The sequence below is a fragment of the Solanum tuberosum genome, unplaced genomic scaffold (assembly GCF_000226075.1).
Source record: "Solanum tuberosum cultivar DM 1-3 516 R44 unplaced genomic scaffold, SolTub_3.0 scf00032, whole genome shotgun sequence".
Lineage (NCBI taxonomy): Eukaryota > Viridiplantae > Streptophyta > Magnoliopsida > Solanales > Solanaceae > Solanum > Solanum tuberosum.
The window spans coordinates 2,280,118-2,303,017 of NW_006238958.1; the positions used below are offsets into that span (position 1 = coordinate 2,280,118).

The window sequence follows — 22,900 nt, forward strand, 5'->3', positions numbered from 1 at the left end:
GTTTTAAATAAACAAAAATATAAGTGATGCTTTGATTTGATTTTGTGGAAAAATTGTAAAATTTACCACTTATTATTGTTAAAAAATAAGATTATGTTCCCAAATTTTTTAAAAACAAAAAATTATATAGCCGAAGTTAATACTTCTCCGGCGGCTGCCACCAATTCCCCTCTCTCCGTCTCTTTCTCCGGCCAACTCCGGTAGTATGTTCCTCTCTGTATCTCTCTATGTTCGTCTCAGTTAAAGGTTTTCTTAATTGTTTGATTGATTATTGATAGGTTTGGGTAAATTGGAGATGGACATTATAATTAAAAAGTATCAGCAGAGATTCAGGAAAGTGAAGGAAGAGATGGAGAACTGGAATGAGCTACAATCTCGATTAATTTCTCAATTCATCAATGCTTCTTCCATCATTCAGAGGTTACAGGTACTTTCCCCAGTTTTTTACCCATATTCCAATGGCTCGAAATCAGTGGCTGAGTCCGGATTTTCAAAATATGAAAAATCAATATGCGGGATTCAATATCTATAAATATTGAGGGCTTTTGACATTAGCTCATAAAAGAATACATTTTTATGCAGATTCTTCAGGATTCTAAGAATTATGGTGCTTTGACATGTGTTGAAGGCATTCAAGAAGCTGTCTTGCTGAAACAAATGAATTCTCTACAAACTATCTTGCTTTCAATGAATGAAACTATGTAGGTCTTTCTATTCCATACTACTAAGTTATGTCTATCCAAACTAATCCTTTTTCCATTTGGGAGCATTCTAATACCAAAAACTTGAAAAAGGTCTGTTATATTAAAGTAGTGTTTATCTTGAAATAGTGATACTCAAGTCTCTAACTAGAGTAAATTAACTACTGGAAAACACTCTCTTTTGTCAGTTTTAAAACTCAAAATATTGTTGTTTGACCTTTTTATATTTGTTTCAGTATTTTTAAAAGCAAAAAGCGTAAAAAAGCTCTATGATTGGTTGGGGCTTTAAGCACAAAGGGAAAATAAAACGTGGGTTTAGTGAAAAAAAGGTGCAAATGGAGAAAAAATACATGTATGGTTAGTTCAAGTCTAATAATTATAAACATGAAAAACAAATATATGGACAGTGAAATTGAATATTTTGTAATGATAAAGTGAAATATCAATTCTTTAGTGTCACCTCTTCAGGAAACACTCATTTGCTAGGAAAAGTTTGTATTAGAGCCTTGATGGCAGGCACTGAAGTACACATTAAGCGAGGAGAAGTGCTCAACATTTTTTGAGCCTCGCTTCAGGGTTAAAGCACACCTTTGACAACACTGATTTGTTCTTTGTTCTTCTTTCTTGTATTTGATTATGCTAGTAAAAGTTACTCCTTCATAATGTTATATAGCAGTAATTGAGTAGCTTCTGCAGTTGTCTGTGCGTTAACTTCTTTGAGCTAGAAGTTGATTTATCAACTAAGAGGGTTAATTTTTTCCCTCTTTATGTTTGGTTCAATATCTAGGGAAAAGTTTCATTCGGTTGTGCTGTCGCTTGATAAGATGGTTCGTGATGGTAGACAGCTCATAAAAGGGGGATCCGTTCAGAAGAATTTGAAACAGCTACAGCAACACGTTGGGATGAAACCAAGCATTGCTGATTGCTTGGATGGGCTACAACTTCTTTATGAGATGCACCAATCAGAGTATGCATAACGAAGAACATATATATTTTTCCTGTTTTTCTTTTCCTGCCTTGTTTGTCTTAAATGAGAAAATTTGTTGTCTTTTAGTACTAGCAAATTCCATCATCGAGCCTTTATTAGGCGTGAGTATGTTGTTTTCCAAGTAAATTTTGTGCTTGCCTTTTCTTTGTGATAGATGTACTTTGATCTTTCTTCCTAGGAATTTGATAATCATATAATTATCCAAAAAAAATGCCAGATAATCATATGCAATCCGCCATCACCTTCTTAGTATCACAAGCTCACTTGCTCAATCAGGAGCTTTTTCTTGTTACTACGATAATGATTTGGCTGATCTATATACTATGACAGGGTACGATGAAGAAATTTTTTGTTTGGAATCAAGTTTACCTCTTTCTTCTCTTTCTCCTCCTGGACCTCCCTCACCTCCAATGAATTTGATATAATCATCCTTTACTGTTGGAACTATTTCTAATCCTTGCATTATTTGTGATATTGCATCGAACTTTTGTTACTGATTCCCCCAGTACATTTTTCAGGTACTGTCTGAAATTGTCGGTCATATCAGCAATTTCAGCATTTGCTTTAAAACCCAGGTATGATGTGACAGTTTTGGCCATTTATTTTCTCTCTAGATCTCACTGGCAGAGGTTGAGAGATAGGTTGTGATTTAGTTGTCCTCTGTCAATTTGCTTGGTTCCCCAAGAAAAATGTTCGGTTAATCCTAACTGATGAAAATAAAGACACTAGCTCCTATCCAGTGATATCATTTTTTATTTCAAGTGTAATCTAACTATTAAATAGGCCTCACATTAAGGTAACAAGTAATGCAGCATAATAATTTTCTTCATTTGAATCAGTGCACTAATGGTATGCAGATTGCAGGCCTCAGTAATTTCTAAACGTTTTCATGAATTATTCTCTACAGTTTTATGGCTGTATTGGTCTTCAAGCTTTGATCTACACGCAATTTTTCTGTTCTTTCAAAGGCTATCATTTTATGTCAGTATTTTTCGTATGAATACTTCCTAGAAAAGGAACAAAATAGTCAAGAATATGCAGAACTACTTTAAAAAGGCACTCTTAGTTTTTAATAGAGTGATGATAGGGATATTCAGGGTTTTCATAAGGTTCCGTCTCTCTCTGAACATTTATGCACATAGTGTAACTTGACTATCTTGCAGTGCAACTGATGATTTAGGTGCACTTCAGCAACTGTTGGTTGATCAGCCTAACATCCCCAAAGAGGAAGGTGAGTAAACGTAGTAAAGGAATTCAAGTGACTTGTTAATTGATATGGCATATGATGTGAGTTTGAATCTGTGCAAATCCCATTGTTAACAAAACTGGTGTCAGTATGAATCCAACAGTCTATCAGACAGTTCATCAATATAAGGCTGCAGTTATTCTTTCCTGTGAAATAAACATGTTGTCAGAACAAACTGTTATAGCATGGCAGTTTGAACTTGGCACATTTATGAAGAGAAGAATTCAAAATGTATTTTGGTTTTGTCAACAGTTGGGTGTGGTGATTACAAAGTTTGCTTTCTTTGAGAAAGGAAAGAAACACCTTTGTATTAGAGGTACCAGTCTATGAGTATGCATTTGTCTGACATGAGTCGATAATTCTCTCAGACAGGAGTATATGACAACCTAAAATTAGAAGGCAGACGTTCTTTTGGTGTGGCCTGAAATAAAGATATGGATGTTGACGTGCTAATGCATGGAGAGCTTATTATGGAGGAAAAAATAAAGAGCTGGATATTGCCCCTTACTCCTGGATTACCTGATCTCTAGGCTTACAGTCAACCTAGAAGACTCAGGAGTTAACTTAAGAGATAATAATTATTGAACTGTATCAAATCTATGAATTTTACACTCAGTCTCAGATATTTAGTTTCTGTGATTCCTCTTCTCTTTCCTTTGCTGATTAGGTATTTAGGCAGCTGTTACTCACCATAATATTTTTTAAGTTACTGATGATGTGTAACTTTGTTTAATCATCTCATCAAGTTATCTAAGTCCTGTAAGTTAAAGCTCCTAGGAAATATACAAGGTGAGAGCAACCATATGAAGCCTCTTAATCATGTAGTTTTGCTTGTAGCTACTTTATGCAGTAAGGTCTTGCTAGCTTGAATCGAGTTTCAGTTGTGTTAAAAAAGAAGCTTGTAAAACATTGTTTTAACTGCCCACCTTACATGTTATTGAACCCCAACTTCTACATTCTAATTGCTTCTCTTCTGCAGTTCAAGTCATTTTTGAAATCATATTTGCTGAAGAGATAGCTTGATGTCTACTAGCATGGATCCTTGGACTGATGAAGTGCTTTTGGAACTTGGAATGTGTTTTAAGTTCAGGAAGACTTAAGTTCTGACTAAAGAGCAGGAAATATCTTGCACTTGGGTGCTACATTACTCGAACTCTTCAAGTGTATGTGTCGGATCCTCCAAAAGGATCCGACATGGGTGTGGCAATATTTTTAGAGAATCCGAGCAACATAACTTTGGTGAAGCAGAGAATTATCTTGATCACTGTAGATGGAAGGTGTGTTGGACCTTGGAAATGGAAGAGAAGACTTTAGTTGTTGTGTATATTCAATTTCATTTATTGATATGTTATTAACTTTGTACAAACAACCTTTTGTTTTTTTTCCCCTTAGTAGCATGGTTTTGATTAAACAGCTAAACCCAATAACACAATTAAATACAAATCCTTCCTAATATCTAATTGATATTTCCCTAAACTCTATCTTGACCTTCATCCCATATTTGGGGTTGTAAGTACTGGGGGAACAAAGACCCAAGTCAAATTCAATGGACCACACATATATATTATTATACATATTATATATGTGTGTGTTTCACTGTTTATGTCGTTCTATTTAAGTTATATCGTCAAAAGAAATTAGAGGTGAAGACTCTTTTATTTTATTTATACTTTGTGCTATTTGATAATTAGATTGTCATTATCAAATGTTGCTAAAAATTGATAATGTAGGTTGAAGAAGAAATTTATGTTAGGACAATGAAAAGAAACAAAAACATAAAGTGCATGTATTTGGAAAAAAGAGGAAATGCATTCACACTTATAGGAAAATGATAGGAGAAAACAGTGTGAAGCACAAACAAAGAAAATTATCTACACCAAAAAGGTCTCAATTTGATTAAATTCTGTCTGCTATTTTTATTTTGTTCTATTTGTACTTCTTTTTTTCTTCTCCACTAATTTAAGATAAATTAGAAAATTATTAAATTTAGTAGTCTAAAAGGTACACTTATTTTTACTTAACAAACTCAGGTTTTTTGTTACATTGTGCAAGTACACCAACGAAATTATAATCCTAATTAATTGGTATATTCCTTATATAGATCTTTTTCTTGATTATGCTAGGTCTATGTAGTATGTATACATAATAAACTCAATTTTACTTACAAATTAATTAAATTATTAATCTAATGAATTTAAACTCGTGATACTACAATAGACAAAAAAATATATATTAAAATTTAGTAAATATTGTTCATATAGAAAAATATTGAAAATAACAAAACTTTTCTAAAGTTTTGAGCAAAAAAATTGTGTGTTCCTTATTAGTCAACCAAGTTTTTTTCTGAGTCAACTCAACAATTTTAAGTACATTAAAATATCACCCAACTACATATTAGAAAATCATAATTTGTAAGTTTCCACTTTGTTTGTATTCATCTAAATCCCTGCTGCCAGCTCTTTTTTCTTCCTTTCTTCTTCCTCACCCACACACCCCACCCCACCAACCACCATACATGGCCCCATTCAAACCCTAATTCAAGATTCATGGAAGAAATTGAATTCTGCTTAATTTCATCCTTGGGTTTTGTTTGAGAATTGATTTCATAAATTGAGTCTTGTGAGCTGAGTAACAGTCTTTTTTCATAAAGGTATGAACTTTTTCAGCTGACTAGTGAAAAGTTCAATTCTTTTCTAGTTTTCTTACAACCCCACGTAGAAGTTTTTGTTTACTCTCTTTTTTTTTGCTAGTTGAAATTGGGGTTCAAATGGTGTTGGTTTATATTGACTTTAGTGATTGAACTTTGATCAGGCAATTATTAGTTTTACTGTTCATCATTTGTTTTGATCACTGTAATTATGATCTTTGTTTGAAGAAGTACTAGTTGTAATTTCTCTTGTTGTTTTGTTCTGGTCATATTTTCAAAGATAGAATTTTGTAGATACAGAAAGCATGATTTTGGTGTATATCAGCAAAGAAGAGTAATCAAGTGAATAGAAGGGAAATGACAATGGCTTGATAAAATAATCAAAGCTTGGATAAAAGAATTCCTTTGAGTGGACAATCACTTAGTATTGTGTAGCATCCTATGAAGTCTCTTTTTGATTTAGGATAATCTTTTCTTCCCAATTTTTTGTTTTCTTTGTTGGTGTTATGCGGTGTTGCTTTTAACTCGAGAATACAACTCTAGAAAAATGGATAAGGGACATAGTGCTTCACTAGTTTAGATTTGCTTTCTCAATGACATAATGGCAGCTGTAGTATTTCATATCAATGGTAGCGAATTCTTGCTCAAGAGGTCGGTTTATGCATAGTGTGTCATTTGTTTGAGATTCTGTGTCGGGATCTAAAGTTATGTTAGATGCTTTGACAGGTACAAAGCTTTAATGGCTGAAAGCTGGGATGGGAATCATGATCCTGGTAGCCCGTCCGAGGAGAGTTACCATCTTGAGAGACTGCACATAGAACCAATTTATGATGCATTCATATGCCCTTTGACAAAACAAGTAATGCAGGATCCTGTTACTCTGGAAAATGGCATGACTTTTGAGAGGGAAGCTATTGAAAAATGGTTCAAGGAATGTAGGGATAGTGGAAGAAAGCCTGTTTGCCCTTTAACACATAGAGATCTGAAAAGCACAGAGCTGAATCCAAGTATAGCTCTACGAAATACCATTGAAGAATGGAATGCAAGGAATGAAGCTGCACAAATTGATATGGCTCGCAGATCATTATCTATGGGTAGTGCCGAGGGTGACATTATGCAGGCTTTAAAGTTTGTTCAGCACCTTTGCCAAAAAAGTCGTGCCAACAAACATGTTATCCGAAATGCAGATCTCATACCCATGATTGTAGACATGTTAAAAACCAGCAGCCGCAGAGTTCGATGTAAAGCTCTTGAAACGCTTCTAGTTGTGGTAGAGGACGACGATGACAATAAGGTTGTAGAACTTCGGTAAAATAATATTTATGTTGTTACCAAAGTCTGTTTTATGATGTTGATTATTCCTACTGTTTATGTTTTCCCTTACTAATTTCTTTTCTTTCATTATATGTCCTGCTCTTTTCTTGCAGGAAATAATGGCTGAGGGCGACAATGTACGCACAATAGTCAAGTTCTTATCAAATGAACAATCCAAAGAACGAGAGGCAGCCATTTCTTTGCTGTATGAGCTATCCAAATCGAAAAATTTGTGTGGAAAGATCGGTTCAGTTAATGGGGCCATTCTGATTCTGGTTGGGATGGCCAGCAGCAAATCTGAGAATCTTGTGACTGTTGAAAAGGCTGAGAATACTCTGGAGAATCTGGAAAAGTGTGAGATTAATGTAAAACAAATGGCAGAAAATGGCCGGCTGCAACCCCTATTAACTCTACTACTTGAAGGTACTTTACCTGATGTCTGAGTGTCCATCTCTTGTGCCTCTTTGTATTACTCTAAATATTTGTTCCAATCGATTGTTAAATGAAATGGATCATGGGCCTAAGACAACCTCAAAAGTTATGTGGGATTTCCTTCATGGGGAGGGTAGGATGTATGCAAACCTTACACTCAAATAAACTCCTTTTTTCTTAGGCAGCATATTTTACCTCTTCTTATGATTCTAGTCGGTATTGTACACCATACACAATTAGGGATTTTGATGATGTGGGAGTGTGTAGAAAGTTCTTTTCTTCAAAGCATGTCCAAACCGTGTTTAATATTTTTTGATAGGAAATAAAGGGAGAGTTTACACTAGAAGTTCTAGACAGAATATGAAAGCGAAAAGGCAAATATCTTTAAGAATAATGGTTGAATGTATTACAAAGCTGAAATACAGCTCTATTTATAGGAAAAAGGACTCTTAACAATCCTCATCATAACAATCTAGAACTCCTAATTACTGTGAATCAGGAAACTGATTAAAGGAACTAGAAAATAACATTTTAAAACAAGGGAGCAATCAATTGATAAGTTACCTAAAATTAATATGACCTAACTGATACCCCAATCCTATATGACTGCTACATAACTCACCACGTAGCAGTTTGCTACAGTAACAATGAACTATTAAATGACTTTGTGGAGTGTTCCATGAAAGTTTCCATCTTCATTTCTGCATCAGCTATCCTTGGGTGGGAAAAAAACTTGCCTCAAGTTTGGACACCGTCGATCAATAAGATGTCCATGCAATCCTACATCCTTTCTTCCTTTACCTTTGCCCTTCCAGTTGAAGTTTCTTCATGTGGAACTCTTTGATTTGCATTGCTTCCCCTCCTTGTCGTAGTTCACTTCCTTATGTGGCATCCTTTTCCTTTTCCCTGGTAATTGAAGTTCTTTGCATGTGCAGCTCTCTTAGTTTGCATCGCTTCCCTTTGTCGTAATTCACTTCCTTATCTAGCATATAAGTTGATTCTAAATTATCATGTGCTGCAAGTGCATACTTTTCCTCTGAAATTATGTGATGTTCATGGAGTGATGTATTGCTTGATATTCATGAATATTTTCTAACGAAATCAGATCTGAGTTTCCATTCTGTAATAGACGAAGTCTTGACTTTCAAAACCTTAGTAGTTAAACAGTCAGGTAGTTGGGGTGTACCTGAAGACTGTTGCTAGTCCCTCCCCCGTCCTAGTAGGCCCGTTGATGAAAATTTGATGCTTTTTGGAACTCTTCTTAAACACGTGGTAGTTATTGTTTTTCTCATCATCATTCTGTAGAGCCATAGAAACCGTCATAGATTAGAGGAGATCCCTAATCTATGGAACATGCTCCTATTTTTCATCATCAGACTTTAGTACTCCCTCCGTCCCATTTTATGTGAGGTAGTTTGACTCGGCACGAAGTTTAAGAAAGAAAGGAAAACTCTTAAAACTTGTGGTCTAAAATGAATGATAGAAATTTGTGTGACTATAAATCATTTCACTAAAGGGTAAAATGGACATTTAAAAGTTAAATTGTTACTTAATATAGAAATGTGTCATTCTTTTTGGGACTTGCTAAAAAGGAAAGTAAGTCACATAAATTGGGACAGAGGGAGTAATAACTTTTTTTTCTGGATTACTTGCCCTGCGTCTGAAATTTCATAGCAACTATCATGATTATCATGTAGGATTTTTTCTTCCTCATTCATGAACTTATCAATTATTACGATATTCATTAAAGTTCTCTTTGATTTCGTCCAACTCTTTCTCCAACAGCGTAGACCGTCTCAACTAACCTTTCTTTTTGACGTGTTTTTTGGGGGTTTCATATCTGACTGTATAGTCTTGATTATACAAATAGCACAAATTTGCCACATTCTACTCACTCCCTCTCTCACGCCCACGGAAGAGAGGACATGCAGGGGTAGAAAGAGAGAGTTCCATATCAAGAGTGTAATCAGTAGTTTTCAGACTACTTAGCAACTCCCTAATAGGGTAGGTTAGCATGATTCCTTTTATGTACAAGATCTTTTCTTTAAGCACTTACTAAGGAATCATTTGGTAAGAGATCTAGTAGTGAAGGCTTATCACTTTATTTCTCATAAACTAGCAGGAACTTCAACATGTACATGGGGGAACTTGCTCACAGACATGTGTGTATATCTAGTTTTGTATGTTTAGTGGCATTTTAGTTGGTTGGAGCCGCGGGGGGGTTGGAGCACACCCCTTCTTCTGATGTCCTTTCAGTTAACCAAAAAATCACATACTGTTGGCTGTTCCATACTTCCATTTAAAATTTTCTCCTTCAGACTTATGTACTTACTAAACTGATTACTTCATGCTCTGTGTTTGAGCTAAGTGGATATGCCCAAACTCATCACCCATGAACATTTGGGAGCAATTTCCCGCATTTACCATAATTGCACTGTTGTTTATCTTACACTGATTATGTCTCTCTGAGCAAAATCATTTTCTTTATTTCATTCAACATCTTCCAAGTTAATTTTATTGTCCCGTCACTTGTTCCAGGATCGCCAGAGACCAAACTCTCCATGGCTGTTTTCCTTGGTGAGCTGGTTCTTAATAATGATGTGAAAGTGTTAGTGGCTAGAACTGTTGGTTCATCACTGATCAGCATCATGAGATATGGTGATATGTCATCAAGGGAGGCTGCTCTAAAATCTCTAAATCAAATCTCGTCTGATGAGTCTAGTGCCAAGATCCTCATAGAGGCAGGTATACTTCCCCCTCTCGTCAAAGATCTATTCTTTGTTGGGGCCAACCAATTGCCCATGAAACTGAAAGAGGTCTCTGCCACAATTCTTGCAAATATCGTCAACACAGGTTATGATTTTGATTCAGTTCCAGTTGGATCTGAACATCAGACTCTTGTCTCAGAGGACATAGTTCACAACTTTCTACATCTTATTAGCAACACTGGTCCTGCAATAGAATGCAAGCTTCTCCAGGTTCTTTTTGGACTCACGAGTTCTCCCACAACTGTTTTTAATGTTGTTTCTGCCATTAAAAGCTCAGCTGCTACTATTAGTTTGGTTCAGTTTATAGAGGCTCCACAGAAAGATCTTCGAGTAGCTTCGATAAAGCTTCTGCGGAACCTCTCTCCACACATGGGTCAAGAACTTGCTCGTTGCTTACGTGGTACATCAGGTCAGCTTGGTAGTCTAATTAAAGTCATATCAGAGAACACTGGTATAACCGAGGAGCAAGCTGCAGCAGTTGGACTTGTAGCTGATCTCCCTGAAAGAGATAGGGGACTTACAAGGCAAATGCTAGATGAAGGTGCTTTCCAGCTGGCAATCTCCAGGATTGTCAGTATCCGACAAGGAGAGACAAGAGGGAATCGCTTTGTTACGCCATATCTAGAAGGGCTCGTGAAGGTTCTCTCAAGGATCACATTTGTTTTAAATGATGAGCCTAATGCTGTTTCACTTTGTCGTGAACAGAATGTTGCTGCACTCTTCATTGAACTTTTGCAGACCAATGGACTTGACAATGTGCAGATGGTTTCCGCCATGGCTTTGGAGAACTTATCTCAAGAATCCAAAAACTTGACCAAATTGCCCGAGATACCAAAGCCAGGTTTTTGTGTCTCGATCTTCCCTTGTTTGAGCAAACCACCAGTTATAACAGGATTGTGTAAGGTCCATCGTGGGACATGCTCTCTGAGAGACACCTTCTGTCTCTTGGAAGGACAAGCGGTAGACAAGTTGGTGGCACTTCTGGACCACACAAATGAAAAGGTCGTTGAGGCATCACTTGCAGCTGTATGCACTTTGTTAGATGATGGAGTTGATATTGAACAAGGTGTCCATGAATTGTGTGAGGCTGAAGGAATCAAACCTATACTGCTTGTGTTACTTGAGAAGCGGACTGAGACTCTGCGCAGAAGAGCAGTTTGGGCAGTTGAAAGATTACTTCGTACAGAGGAGATCTCCTTTGAAGTTTCTGGTGATCCAAATGTGAGCACAGCCCTCGTAGATGCTTTTCAACATGGTGATTATAGGACACGACAGATTGCTGAGCGGGCACTGAAGCATGTTGACAGAATTCCAAACTTCTCCGGCGTATTCCCTAACACAGGCTGATATTCGTCGAGCTGTTTAGGTGGAAATTGTGGTCATTTATTTCCTCATTAGTTTCTTAGATGAATCACAGTGTGTTGTTGTATGGAGCAGGTAAATAGTATTTTCATTTCTTCTTTATAGAGGGGTTTTTGAATTCTTTCTTCTGCCCCTAGGCCACTTTTTAGTGGTCATTTTCATTCATGTCTATTCATTCTATTTTCTTCACAAGATTATTTTCCTCTCTAGGAGTTGATGTTAGATTTATTGTTGTAAAATATGTATTACTATTTCAAACATTACGAGTTGTTGCCGAACCATTAGAAAAATTGCTCTATGATCTGAGTCAGTTTATTTGAACTTCCTTTTGTCCCAAAATTGTTGGCACCGAGTTAACATACTTGAGTTCCTTTTCATTTTTTCTCATTATGTGGAAACCATTGAAATGGAAGATTCTGTAATAATGACAGAAATTGTAGCATGTGATTCAGAGCAAATATATCCTCCGCTGTTTGAAAAACAATGACCTATTTGTATCTATTCGTTACACAAATGGCTTGGATATAACCCTTTTGATTGACCAAAATGAAATAGCCGGTACTAGTGTATATATCTCAAACATATATATTGCTCATACGGCAATTTGGGATAGACGAGCTTACTCTATAGGATAACTAATAAAATTGTTATCATGTGATCTTCAGGTCATGAATTCCAGTTATAGAAACAATTTCTTGCAGAAATGAAGGATATGATTGCGTACAATAATCTTTGTAGTCCAAACCCCACACATAACAGGAACTTTAATGCATCGGGCTGCCCTTCAAGGACAGTAGGACCTATAACATCATAATAATCTTTGATTGGTCCACACATTATATGCTAGGCATAACATGAGAGAAACTTAAAAACCAGAGTTCATTATTTCACTGCTCAAAAGACAAATTACAGAACAATTGAATGACCTGCATGACATCAATAGAACAAATGGGAATAACAATGAAATAAACAAGAATATAGATTTAAGTTAAACAGCATCAAACGTCCAACCAAATGGTAAAGACTGTCCACAACAAAAGAATATAGGAGAGAAAAATGACTGCACATATATTGTGACTAGTTGGAGTTCTTGATCAGTTACAAATGCAGTACTGCCATGGATTTCGTCAAGCAAGAAGCAGCATCCAATTCTTGCGCAAGACGATTCCTTGAGATATGGCTCCAGTTTATTCCAGCATCGGTTACATCTCCAACGGTCAAGAAGTCTAGCACCTGCCCGAATATTTTGAACATTTCGACTCCAAATATAGAGTTTTTATCAGCTATAAATGCAGCATTCCAATCCATTGGGGCATCTGGATGGATTGAAACTTCTCTCCAAGTGAGAGGCATAAGATCTAGCTCCCAGAGTTTCCTTACTGCTTTGTTTCTCCTGCCAATCTGACCTTCCCCTTCACACCAGGAGACAGAGAGCATGAATAGCCGACTATTGCAGCATATAAGTTTAGGGTGGTATTCATGAACTCGGGGAGGGAATGGACTAGTTTGGATTCTAACCCAATAGCCCTTCTCAACGTCATATGAAGCTAGCTTATCAGTTTCTGAATAAACATAAAACAACCCATTGCACACAACCCCTGAACAAGCTATTCCGAAATCTACAGGAAGCCTCTGGATCTCTGTCCATTTATTTGACATGGAATCATAAATTTCCCCAGAATCCAGAGGCTCATCCCAGCACCCGAGACCTCCTACAGCAATCAAGAGAAAGCGTCTTTGATCTTTATTTGAAGGTTCGGTTTTTTGTTTGACAAACTTGTATGGTTTCACATTGGGAAAGAATGTAACTTCGTTCTCATCCAGAGAATGTCGAAATTGGCGTCTCACTGAAAGTCTATGAGGATCTTCATAAACATCAGATACACCACCAACTCTTGGACGGTAAAATCTTTTGTCTCCTCGAGTTTGTTGATTCCTAATAATTAAACAATCTGAACTGATCTCATAAGTTCCTAAAATAGGGGATGATCTTGCATGCTTCATCGGTGCAGCTTTACGCCACGTTCTCATCAAGGGACTAAAAACGAGCACACTTTTATGTGTCTTGAATGAGCTCTTATCAACCTTCCCAAAGTTAGCAAGGCTAGAACAACCTCCAGCAACGTAAACATCATCATGGATACCAGCAACAGAGAATAAAAACCTCCCTTTCAGAACTTCAGAATTCATTTTGTGCCATTGGTTGAAGGAAACATCAAATGCATGTATTTCTGCGGAACAACAGCCATCTTTTACAACCCCAAAAAGAAACAACCATGGACTCTGGAACGAACCTTCCTGCCTCATTCGCCAGAAACGAGGTGTCATTGTCAAGTTTCTCCATTTCTTGCAGACCATCCTAGCATTCACGAGACTTATAAATGGAAGCCTCAATAAGCACATTTCGAGGATATCATCTGGCAAAAACACATTCATGCTTTTGTTCTGGAGTGCTGCTTCAAGCTCTAGAGATTTCCTATTAGACCTCCTCCAGAATTTTTCCCTCATCCCATAAGAGAAGCAATCTACTGACGTTTCTTCATTTCCACATATCGGGTTGTACCCTTTGCCTTCCTCACTTGCATTTGATCTTCTTCTACCGCATGAATCCCCTAGGTCGTCACCAGTGTCAGCACCCACTTTGCAACCACCCCCTCTGCCATATAGCGTTAGACATCTCAAGGAAATACCCTTGCTGTCATCCTCTTCTTCTCCTCCACTTCTATGGTTCTTCTTTTTCAACTTTTGGCTCACACTTCTGACTAACCTTTTAGACACGCTTAAAGACTCCAGATCTTGTTGAAGAGATTCTTCTCCTGTTAATCTTTCTGATGTCATCTTATTATCCTACAACAGTATTAAAAAAGACCATGTCAATATATCACTGATTCCTTTCCACTGTTTAATGATCATAATGTGGAACGTTTGTAACATAAATTGACAAGTTATTGGAAATTCAAGTCCTAGATACTTCTTCAAATACACACGAAGCACCAACATCACACAATCATTTTTCTTTGTTTGAAAGGAGAAAAAAAAGAGGTAATATCTATATGCCTAAATAATAATCCGAATTGACATGAATCTCAATGACAATGACCAAGAATTGACAATTGGTAACGTAAGTAAATATAGAATACACGTAATCACACAAAAAGATTTCTTTTTATGAATAGTTCATTTTAAATATATAGTATAAATAAGTCATATCTTGCTCATACCAATAAACAAAGCAACCTCTTCAGACCCCAAAATAAACCCTTTTTGTTCTTCTATCTTGTTTGCAGACACCTAAACTTTCTTGAAGCAATGAGAAATATTACTCCTCAAACTCACATACACCTTAAAGTAGAGAAGTACAATAGCCCGGAAAATCTATCACCTAGTCCTAGGAACTAACAAATGAATGCAGATCCCTTTTTCAAGAGTGATCAAAATATATGATTCATTCTTTCATTACAGCCACTAGGAATCTAAAGAAAGACCTCCTATACATTGCAAAGCCACAATTTTTAGGTTAAAATGAACAAGGATGCTTCAAATTTCATTGAATATTTTTCTTCCTGAAATATCTTCCAGTATCCATCCCTAATCCCTTAACCTAGAAAATCAATTGAAACTCCAATAATCAGAATCCATTCAACCACCCACCCCAGGACAAAAAGAAACAGCTAAAACACAGATAAAGCAAATCCAAAAGCTTAGACAGCACAAAGACAAAATAAGCTCAAAAACATAGACATACATGAGCTAAAACCATACTGTAGAACTCACAAGATCAAAATTTTATCACAAACAAATCTTGAAACCAGAAACATAGCTACATACCCAAATGGAGAAAAAGGAAAAGGGACAGAAACCATGTTAGCAAACCTCTTTAATCAAGTCATTTGAGCTCCATAGATCATTTGGATCCACAATCAAGAATCAAGATTCATTTTTTTTCTCAGACAAAGAAGAAAAATCAGAACCCCAAATGAGATCTTGTTGTCATATCAAAAAAGAAAGCATCTTTAAGCTGAGTGAAGCAAGAATGGATCAACAACAAAAAGATGAAATGGTCCTCATGTGAAAGAATGTTAAAAAGGAAACCCCACAAATTGTAATCAAAATAGGTAAGAACCTAATTATCATTCCAAGTAGATGAAGATGGAGAAGTATACTTTTTTTTTAATATATATTTGTGTTGGTTGAGAATGAATTTAGTAAAGTTAACTCAGATTATAATTTTATACAAAATAGCAAATACAAAAGCGACCCCTCTCTTTTCCACATTCACTGCGCTATCTGCCTTTTGTTTTTTTCTTTATTGGTTTTAAAGGTTATTCATGTCTTAATTTATGTGATTTTTTTTGTTATTATAAGTTAAGAAAATTTTACATTAAAATATTAAAGGCTGTTACAAAAAATATTATATAAGTTTCAATTATTTACGTGTTAATATAATAAGAACATAGATATTTTAAAATATAACAAAAATTTACATAGTTTGGGTTAACGTTTGACTATAAATTTTGAATTTTTTTCTTCAAATACATCAGATTTTAAAAATTTAATCTTTAATATTTTCAAGTTGTCATTTTGGGACTTTCACTAACAAAACTTTAAAAGTAAAATACATTTCCAAATATTACTTCGAAAATTCAATTTTTTAAATTTTAATTTCAAAATCTATGCTCAAACAGGAGTTGAATGTCACCTAAATTGAATTGGACAAAGGTCAAAGGAGGTTCTAATATCTCTTTTCTTTTTCCATTTTCTCATAATTCATTATTCTTTTTTAAAATATAATCTATGTTAAATGTAAATGTAACTAATTTCCATACTCTATATTTGTTGGCTCGAGACACTATTTATTTATAAATATAAAAACATTTCGTTGAAAAAGAGTTTGTAGGCACACATTTTTCCTTGCATTTCCAACGTGTTCTAAAAAAAAAAAACATTTCCAATAAAATTGTTCAAATGGGACCTAGAAATTTTATACATTGATGTTTCAATTAATAATATATAATAATAAAATTGAAGAAAAAAAAGAGAGAAATAAGAGACAAAAATAAGTTTTCATTGGACAAGAGCATACAATAATTTTATTATGAATTAAATGGAAGTTAAAGAGGAAAACTTTCAATTGAAAAATCAATTCCATTTAATAGGATGAGTAAGTAAGTGCAATTGCCAATTATTTTGAATTTAATAAATGCACCTACCACAAAAAGAGTATTTGAAGTATTAATATTTATTTATAATACTTTTTATCCAATGTATTTTTCCTTCTTTTAGGGTTTTGAGTATTTCTTTTCATTTCTTTTTAGGTGGCAAGTGATTAGGACAATTAGCCAATAAAATTATAGTAGTAGTTAGTTTTTAATCATAAAAGGCTACTATGGGATCCTTGATGTTTGGTTATGGAAGTGTTTAACAAGTAATTAGTTGCATAATTTTTCAGTTTTTGATAGAAATGAGATTTTAATTCTTGAATTGTTTATTCAAAAATCTTGTCTTAACTTGGTCTTTTCAACGTAAATTCGGATAAAACGTGTCACAAAACAAATATTCAATACCAAATAAGAAATAAAATAATAACATATTTAATTTTTTACTTGACGTTTGTTTTAAAACACCTTTCAAGATATTAGTGTAAATAATATTTTGCATTATCATGATATCCAATAAAACTTAATAGACAATCTTTCATTTTATTATCTTATAAATAAAACATGTTACATGACACAATGGATATAAATGTCTTGATAGTATAATTTTACATTATTCGTGAACATTAGTTAAACTCTATTTTCAAACAGAATTGAAAGTAACAAATAACAATTATAAGATTTTACTAAAATTTCTCCAATAATTGTCGAGAATCATGTTCACGTTTTACTATTTTACATCAATGCACCAACTAAAAAAGGATTATTTTTTTGACAAAAATAGTTTTTACAATCCAATCTAATATTGTTTGTTTATGAGTTTGGGTTTATGTTTGTCAATTTGTGTAGGTGGCAAGTGATTAGGACACTTAACCACCAAAGATTAGTAGTAGCCCACATGATCCAAAATGCGTGGCAGTGGAATTAATGAACAATAAAATATGTATATATATTTTTCATACAGAATTATTATTAAATATTAAGTGATAATTCTCATGAATTATTAAGGTTAAATTGTTTAATTTTAACTTAATCATCAAATCGAACCTATAAGCAAGTTTTAATAGCAATTACATTTTTAGCACCTTCATATCCTTCGATCTATTAGACTATTACCGATAACATATTCAAGAAGTTTCCTAATAACAATTGTTTAAATAGTCATGACTTTCTCAACATATTGATCTAGTGATCCATAGACATATAAAACAGTCTCACAAAACCATCCAAAATCGCAAAATCATCCTCCACAATTCTACAACTATAAACAATAAAATATCATTTTACAAATTTGTTAATTTAAGCACATGAGGATTTCTCGTTGAAGGTAGACTTTAGTTAATAAAGTTAACTTCTAATTCTTCATACTCGAAAAGAGATATATACAGCAATATTTAAATAACAACGCAACATAATTTTTCTATAAATTTAACACCTTTAGGGGTCGTTTGGTTGGGAATTAGTTATCTCAGGATTAACTATCTTGGGATTAGTTATCTTGGGATAACTTATTCCATCACTATGCTATAAATGGTGGATAAGTTATCCCAAACATGTCAACCAAACAAGACATCTAAATTTTTTCTCAGGTGTATTTTTAAATACATCTCAGGATTATCTATTCTTGTCCCTCACACCAAACGAAGGAAAAAACTTACTATATTTTAAACTAAATTATACAATCAGATAGTAAAGTCCATGATGTTTTTAATATAAACTCAATTTATTAGATATTATTTGAATAACATAAGAGCAAAAAGGGAAAGAATACGAAATGCCAACGAGTTGAATCCGACGTGGTCAATCGAATTAAAAAAAAAGCAAACGTGGCTCATTCTGATTGGATAATGACACCAATGCCCGCCGATGACGTGGACCGCCGTTCTCATTCAAATACTTGTACATAGCTTCTGCGATTCCGGTACCGGCAGAAGTTGGCAGGAAGACGGAGAAATCGGGCAAATGGAGATTAAGCTGTATACGAGATCTATTATTTTGATTGTTGTTATTGCTTTCTTATCTGTTTTACCAGCTGCGCTCTGCATCGAAGATAAATGTTCTGCTTGTTCCGCCATTGCTGTAAGTATTTACACTCATTTTAAGCCAATGTGTATAGATTCACTCTAACTTATTTTATAGAACCTTGAATTCGATTGAAGACTAATTATTGGATATAGTGGACGCCGATTAATTTGAGATTGAGAAGTAGTACTTGATTGATTGTTGTATGCTCAAAGTAATGTGAAAGCAAAAAATTGTATATACTTGACAGCTGATTCACTTGTTGTGCCTGATTTGGATCTGACTCGTTTGTTTTCATGATTCTCAGGAGGAGCTAGAGCATGGACTATTGAAAGTAAGAAAACCATGTTGCTTCGGTGATCTTTCTCTCTTTTGTTGTATATTTTACCTTGTAGAAGTTTGTCATAGCTCAATCTATCAGGAATATGAAAAAGGAAGAAAAATAAATCATTGTAACTATTTGCTGTGATGGTATCTTACTATAGGTTAAAAATGGAGATATTTAGCTTCTTCTAGCATGATTTGTATAAATGGATATGAATCCTGACTTGAACTGAGAACTACTCCTTATAATGAGGTGAAAATGTTTGAAGTTGTGCTAGTCAAAATTTGATGTTTTGGGAAGACAGATGATATGTTGCTTGCCATTCTGTAATGTTTGAACTGCTCCTTTCTTTGTATCTCACTAGCTTATGCTTGTGTACATGATTTATACATGGTGAAGTAAGACTCTTAAGTTGTGCCAATGCCAAAATTGATTCACTTTTGAGACGAAAAGTTGTTAATAAAATGTCGCATTCAGTGATATCCTTATTTCTTGGCTACTGTGACCAATCATAAAGTTGGGTTTTTGAAACTGCAATTTACTATAAGCAAGCTTCTAAAAAAGATGGAAGAATCAAATGCAGAATTACCTACATGGCAAACTCCTTGAGAAAGAGGATATAGTTAATAGTGGTATCAATAGTTTTATAGAACTTTTTAAAATCAAAGCGCCAAAATAATTGATTACTTGGACAATACATTATACATCAGAAGTAAAACATGTTCTGTTCAAGTTGTCTTTCTTATTTTCACTTATTTAAAGTAGTATAATTTCATGTCTATTCTTTGACATTTTCACTGGGATAATATGTGTATATTTTATAGGAAAAGCCAAGAAACCATTTAGACATGAGACATCGCCTGGATTCTAAAGGTCAGCGTGAAGGGAAACTTATTGATTACAGGTCAAATATTTATGATCACCTTATTGATTAATAGGGTCTTTGCTTACATCAGTTCCTAATTGCCTTATTCTTTCTCTTTTTGTTACAACTTCAAAATCTGTTACCCAGTTGTATTTAAGAACCAATCTAGGTCACAGTTCAAACATATTTCTCTATATCCTATCAACTTTCAGGTTAAAGAGTTAAATAATATTGGCTTTCTTCCCTGACGGAACTATATTATAGATACTTCTTCCAGTTTGAACATGCTTATTGATCTTTCTTCTTGTGTTATTTGCTCATACCATATCCACTCTTTCTAAGGGTATTGCATATGTCATTTTCTAGGAAATGTACTTGCATAAAGTTTATACTTTTCTTCCCCTTTCTCCATTCTCAAAAATCTTTTGTTCCCATTTTTTCATTTAGAAAAACTAGTTGTACGAAAAATATAATCTGAATCAAGCCCTTATTAGATGTTCGTTATTTGGACAAAAGGTAAGCATCAGCTTGGATCTACGAGAATAGACATATGAGAAGAGTGGTCTCAAGTTTCAACACAATTATTTGATGTTCACAATAAGTTGTTCATATTATGAGTTCCAGAAGATGAGTAGGTGGGGAGCATAGATAATTTGGTGCATTACCAACTTTACCCTTGGAACTACAGTCAGTTTTTTCCTTTTTAATTATACTAAAAGCAAGTTATCACTCATGCATATTTTTCCTCTCTTTCCGCTGATCCAATTTTAAGGGTCTGATAATCCCTTCCGTTTCATGTTGGCCTCTCACTGCTCTTAGATGTCATTGCTCTCTTTCCTCTTCTTTTTACCTTCCCTTCTTGACTCACTTCTAATTCCCCCTTCCCCCGATGACCAGATTCCTTGAGCTGCTAGGAGTAACCACTTATAGAGTGCTGGGAATTCCATATTGCTGACTTGCAGTTGCACAATCTTTTTTCCCTGTTGTTGAGTTGACATGCATATAAAAGTCTATACTTGTGTGATTTTAGTAACTTTTTTGATTTATTTCTTCAAGCAGAGGCAGTGAGTTGCGAGTTGTTGAACTCTTAGATGACCTCTGTGAAAAGATGCAAGATTATACACTGGAGAAGGTAGCCTTTCCTTGAAGTCTTTCTAGTTTCTCATCGCTATATGTATTAATTGACACAATTGAATCAAACCTAAACTTTGAAATAAATAAAAGGTTTGTACACTTTATGCTCACAATTAGTTGAGTGAAATGTTTCTTTAATGCTAATGATTTTCCCTTTTGCCTGTTAGGTGGATTCAAGCACCAACACGTGGATCAAAGTAAACAATTGGGACCTTCTCAAGACTAGTATGTCTCATGACTTCATTTCTTCCCCTTTTTGGTACACTTTTTCATTTTTATAATTGGACTGCTAATGTTGCTAATATTGAGAGTTGAAATATAAATTTCTTAGAAGGTCCTATACCTAGTTTTCTGTCTACCCGCAAGGCCCTCATCAGCTATCTTCCTGCCAAATTAACTTTTGGATGTCATGTCTTGTAGAGTTGAATGTCTGTGAGCACCATATTCTCTCTCTGTATATACTGGTTCATCTCTCTGGACGAGTTGGGCATAATGTTAATTGTTGATGGACTTGAGTATTTTGGGGACATGAGATTTTTTATCTCTCACATTCATTCTGTTTTGAAGCACAAACCTCAGCCAGAGTCCAGAATCATTATAGTTCTAGCTGCCAAATTACACACCATACATGACGTACATTCATGTGAATAACATAATACCTTGTCATTTGTGTTGCAGGGATGATCTAGCATGTTCTTAGTTCGCAAGTCAAAGATCTTCTCTTTTTAAATTCCTTTCATTCATTTACACATAGGTAGCTTGGGGGTATGTTCTAACAGCTTGGAAACTGGGAACATGATTATGATACCACTGTTCTAGGCTAAACCTAACAATTTCTTATTGCCCGAATCAATAACTGAATTCTCATTTATGAGTGCACTGAGAACAGGAATAAGTTATCAATTTCCTCCGTAAATCATCCCTGGTTTTTATGTATTAGAGTTTACAGAGATCTTCAATGTTAATGTTTTGCCTATTTTTTTTTAATTCCTTGATAGATAAGCAAGAAGCTCGAGCACATTCAAAAGCTATGTCATCCTTTTGTGGAAGGTAAGAGAGGAACCATGTACACCTCTTAGCTACAGTGAAATTTCTACTTCTGTTCTGATTCTACTCTAAATATAATACACTTTAATAATGCGTTTGTCTGGCCAGGTTACTCGAGCAAACTGAAGATGAGGTAAGATGATTTTCCTACAGCAATGATGCTTCTTCGTGGTTGAAAGCTACCTTATCCTCTTTATACTAAACTAATGATGAACTATTGCCTATTACACTAATGTTGTCCTGTAAATAACAGTTGGCAGAGTTGATAAAGAAAGGATCTGTCAAAGTTGGAGATGTAACCAAGGTATTATGTGAAGATCTCAGCAACTATTGCAAGGGGACAAGGTAATTAGTTTCTTTATCAAGTTATGTGTTAGACATCTTCTAAGCATTTTCACATTTATAATGATTAATAACTGTCTACATTTGTGCAGCAGCTCCAATAAGGCAGTAGATGATGAAGACAAAGATACAGACCGAGAACTTTGACCTGATAAATCATTTTGTTTCCTTGGCTGATTGATGCGGGTAAAGAAAGAAGATTGTCCCTATTCGTGAACCAGGAAAGCAGATGACTTCGATACAAGTAGAAACAGTTTTTTACGTCCTCATATTTCTTCTGATATCTTTACTTAGCCATGTATCAGTCATCACATGTTGTACTCAAGATTAACTAATTTTATCGATGAACAATATCTATACTATCATTTGCGTCCTTATTTCTTCTTATATTAATCTACTTTCTGTTTTAGCTGAATTTCGAATTGGAAAACTGATGGACATGTTTTAAGTCTAGCCATTATGAAAGTTGATATTTTTAAGCAAATAAAAGATGGTACAACATAATATTTATTCCACTTTAACATTTCACACTAATATTTTAAATGTTCTAC

General features: G+C 34.7%; 4 protein-coding genes across 9 annotated transcripts; 3 read left to right on the forward strand and 1 right to left on the reverse strand.

Moving 5' to 3' along the window:
* The first annotated feature begins 110 nt into the window (after positions 1–110).
* On the forward strand, positions 111–4,395 carry LOC102581158 (uncharacterized protein At5g43822). 2 transcript variants are annotated; one of them, XM_015306436.1, is made up of 7 exons: positions 111–203; positions 279–427; positions 583–701; positions 1,489–1,668; positions 2,208–2,264; positions 2,853–2,920; positions 3,915–4,395. In XM_015306436.1, exons 2-7 carry the CDS (start codon positions 296–298, stop codon positions 3,956–3,958), a joined length of 600 nt encoding a protein of 199 aa, XP_015161922.1. In that variant the 5' UTR covers positions 111–203; positions 279–295; the 3' UTR covers positions 3,959–4,395. The 2 variants fall into 2 exon arrangements, with proteins under 2 accessions (XP_015161922.1, XP_015161921.1); XM_015306435.1 differs by having other exon boundaries at positions 111–200.
* A 940-nt stretch (positions 4,396–5,335) lies between these two features.
* On the forward strand, positions 5,336–11,779 carry LOC102601894 (U-box domain-containing protein 44). Its single transcript, XM_006342082.2, has 4 exons — positions 5,336–5,585; positions 6,309–6,876; positions 7,010–7,319; positions 9,867–11,779. Exons 2-4 carry the CDS (start codon positions 6,322–6,324, stop codon positions 11,441–11,443), a joined length of 2,442 nt encoding a protein of 813 aa, XP_006342144.1. The 5' UTR covers positions 5,336–5,585; positions 6,309–6,321; the 3' UTR covers positions 11,444–11,779.
* A 534-nt stretch (positions 11,780–12,313) lies between these two features.
* LOC102602229 (F-box/kelch-repeat protein At5g42350-like) lies at positions 12,314–15,648 on the reverse strand. Of its 2 annotated transcripts, none has more exons than XM_006342083.2 (2): positions 15,332–15,648; positions 12,314–14,305 (listed from the first exon to the last, which is right to left on the reverse strand). In XM_006342083.2, the coding sequence occupies exon 2, from the start codon at positions 14,294–14,296 to the stop codon at positions 12,557–12,559; it is 1,740 nt and encodes a 579-aa protein (XP_006342145.1). In that variant the 5' UTR covers positions 14,297–14,305; positions 15,332–15,648; the 3' UTR covers positions 12,314–12,556. The 2 variants fall into 2 exon arrangements, with proteins under 2 accessions (XP_006342145.1, XP_006342146.1); XM_006342084.2 differs by having other exon boundaries at positions 15,287–15,648.
* Positions 15,649–18,376: 2,728 nt separating this feature from the next.
* LOC102602787 (uncharacterized) lies at positions 18,377–22,736 on the forward strand. 4 transcript variants are annotated; one of them, XM_006342086.2, is made up of 10 exons: positions 18,377–18,693; positions 18,944–18,970; positions 19,786–19,865; positions 20,886–20,958; positions 21,128–21,185; positions 21,959–22,010; positions 22,116–22,140; positions 22,261–22,352; positions 22,442–22,509; positions 22,548–22,736. In XM_006342086.2, exons 1-9 carry the CDS (start codon positions 18,481–18,483, stop codon positions 22,494–22,496), a joined length of 675 nt encoding a protein of 224 aa, XP_006342148.1. In that variant the 5' UTR covers positions 18,377–18,480; the 3' UTR covers positions 22,497–22,509; positions 22,548–22,736. The 4 variants fall into 4 exon arrangements, with proteins under 4 accessions (XP_006342148.1, XP_015161923.1, XP_006342147.1 ...); XM_015306437.1 differs by having other exon boundaries at positions 22,445–22,509; XM_006342085.2 differs by having other exon boundaries at positions 22,442–22,736.
* The last annotated feature ends 164 nt before the right edge of the window (positions 22,737–22,900 follow it).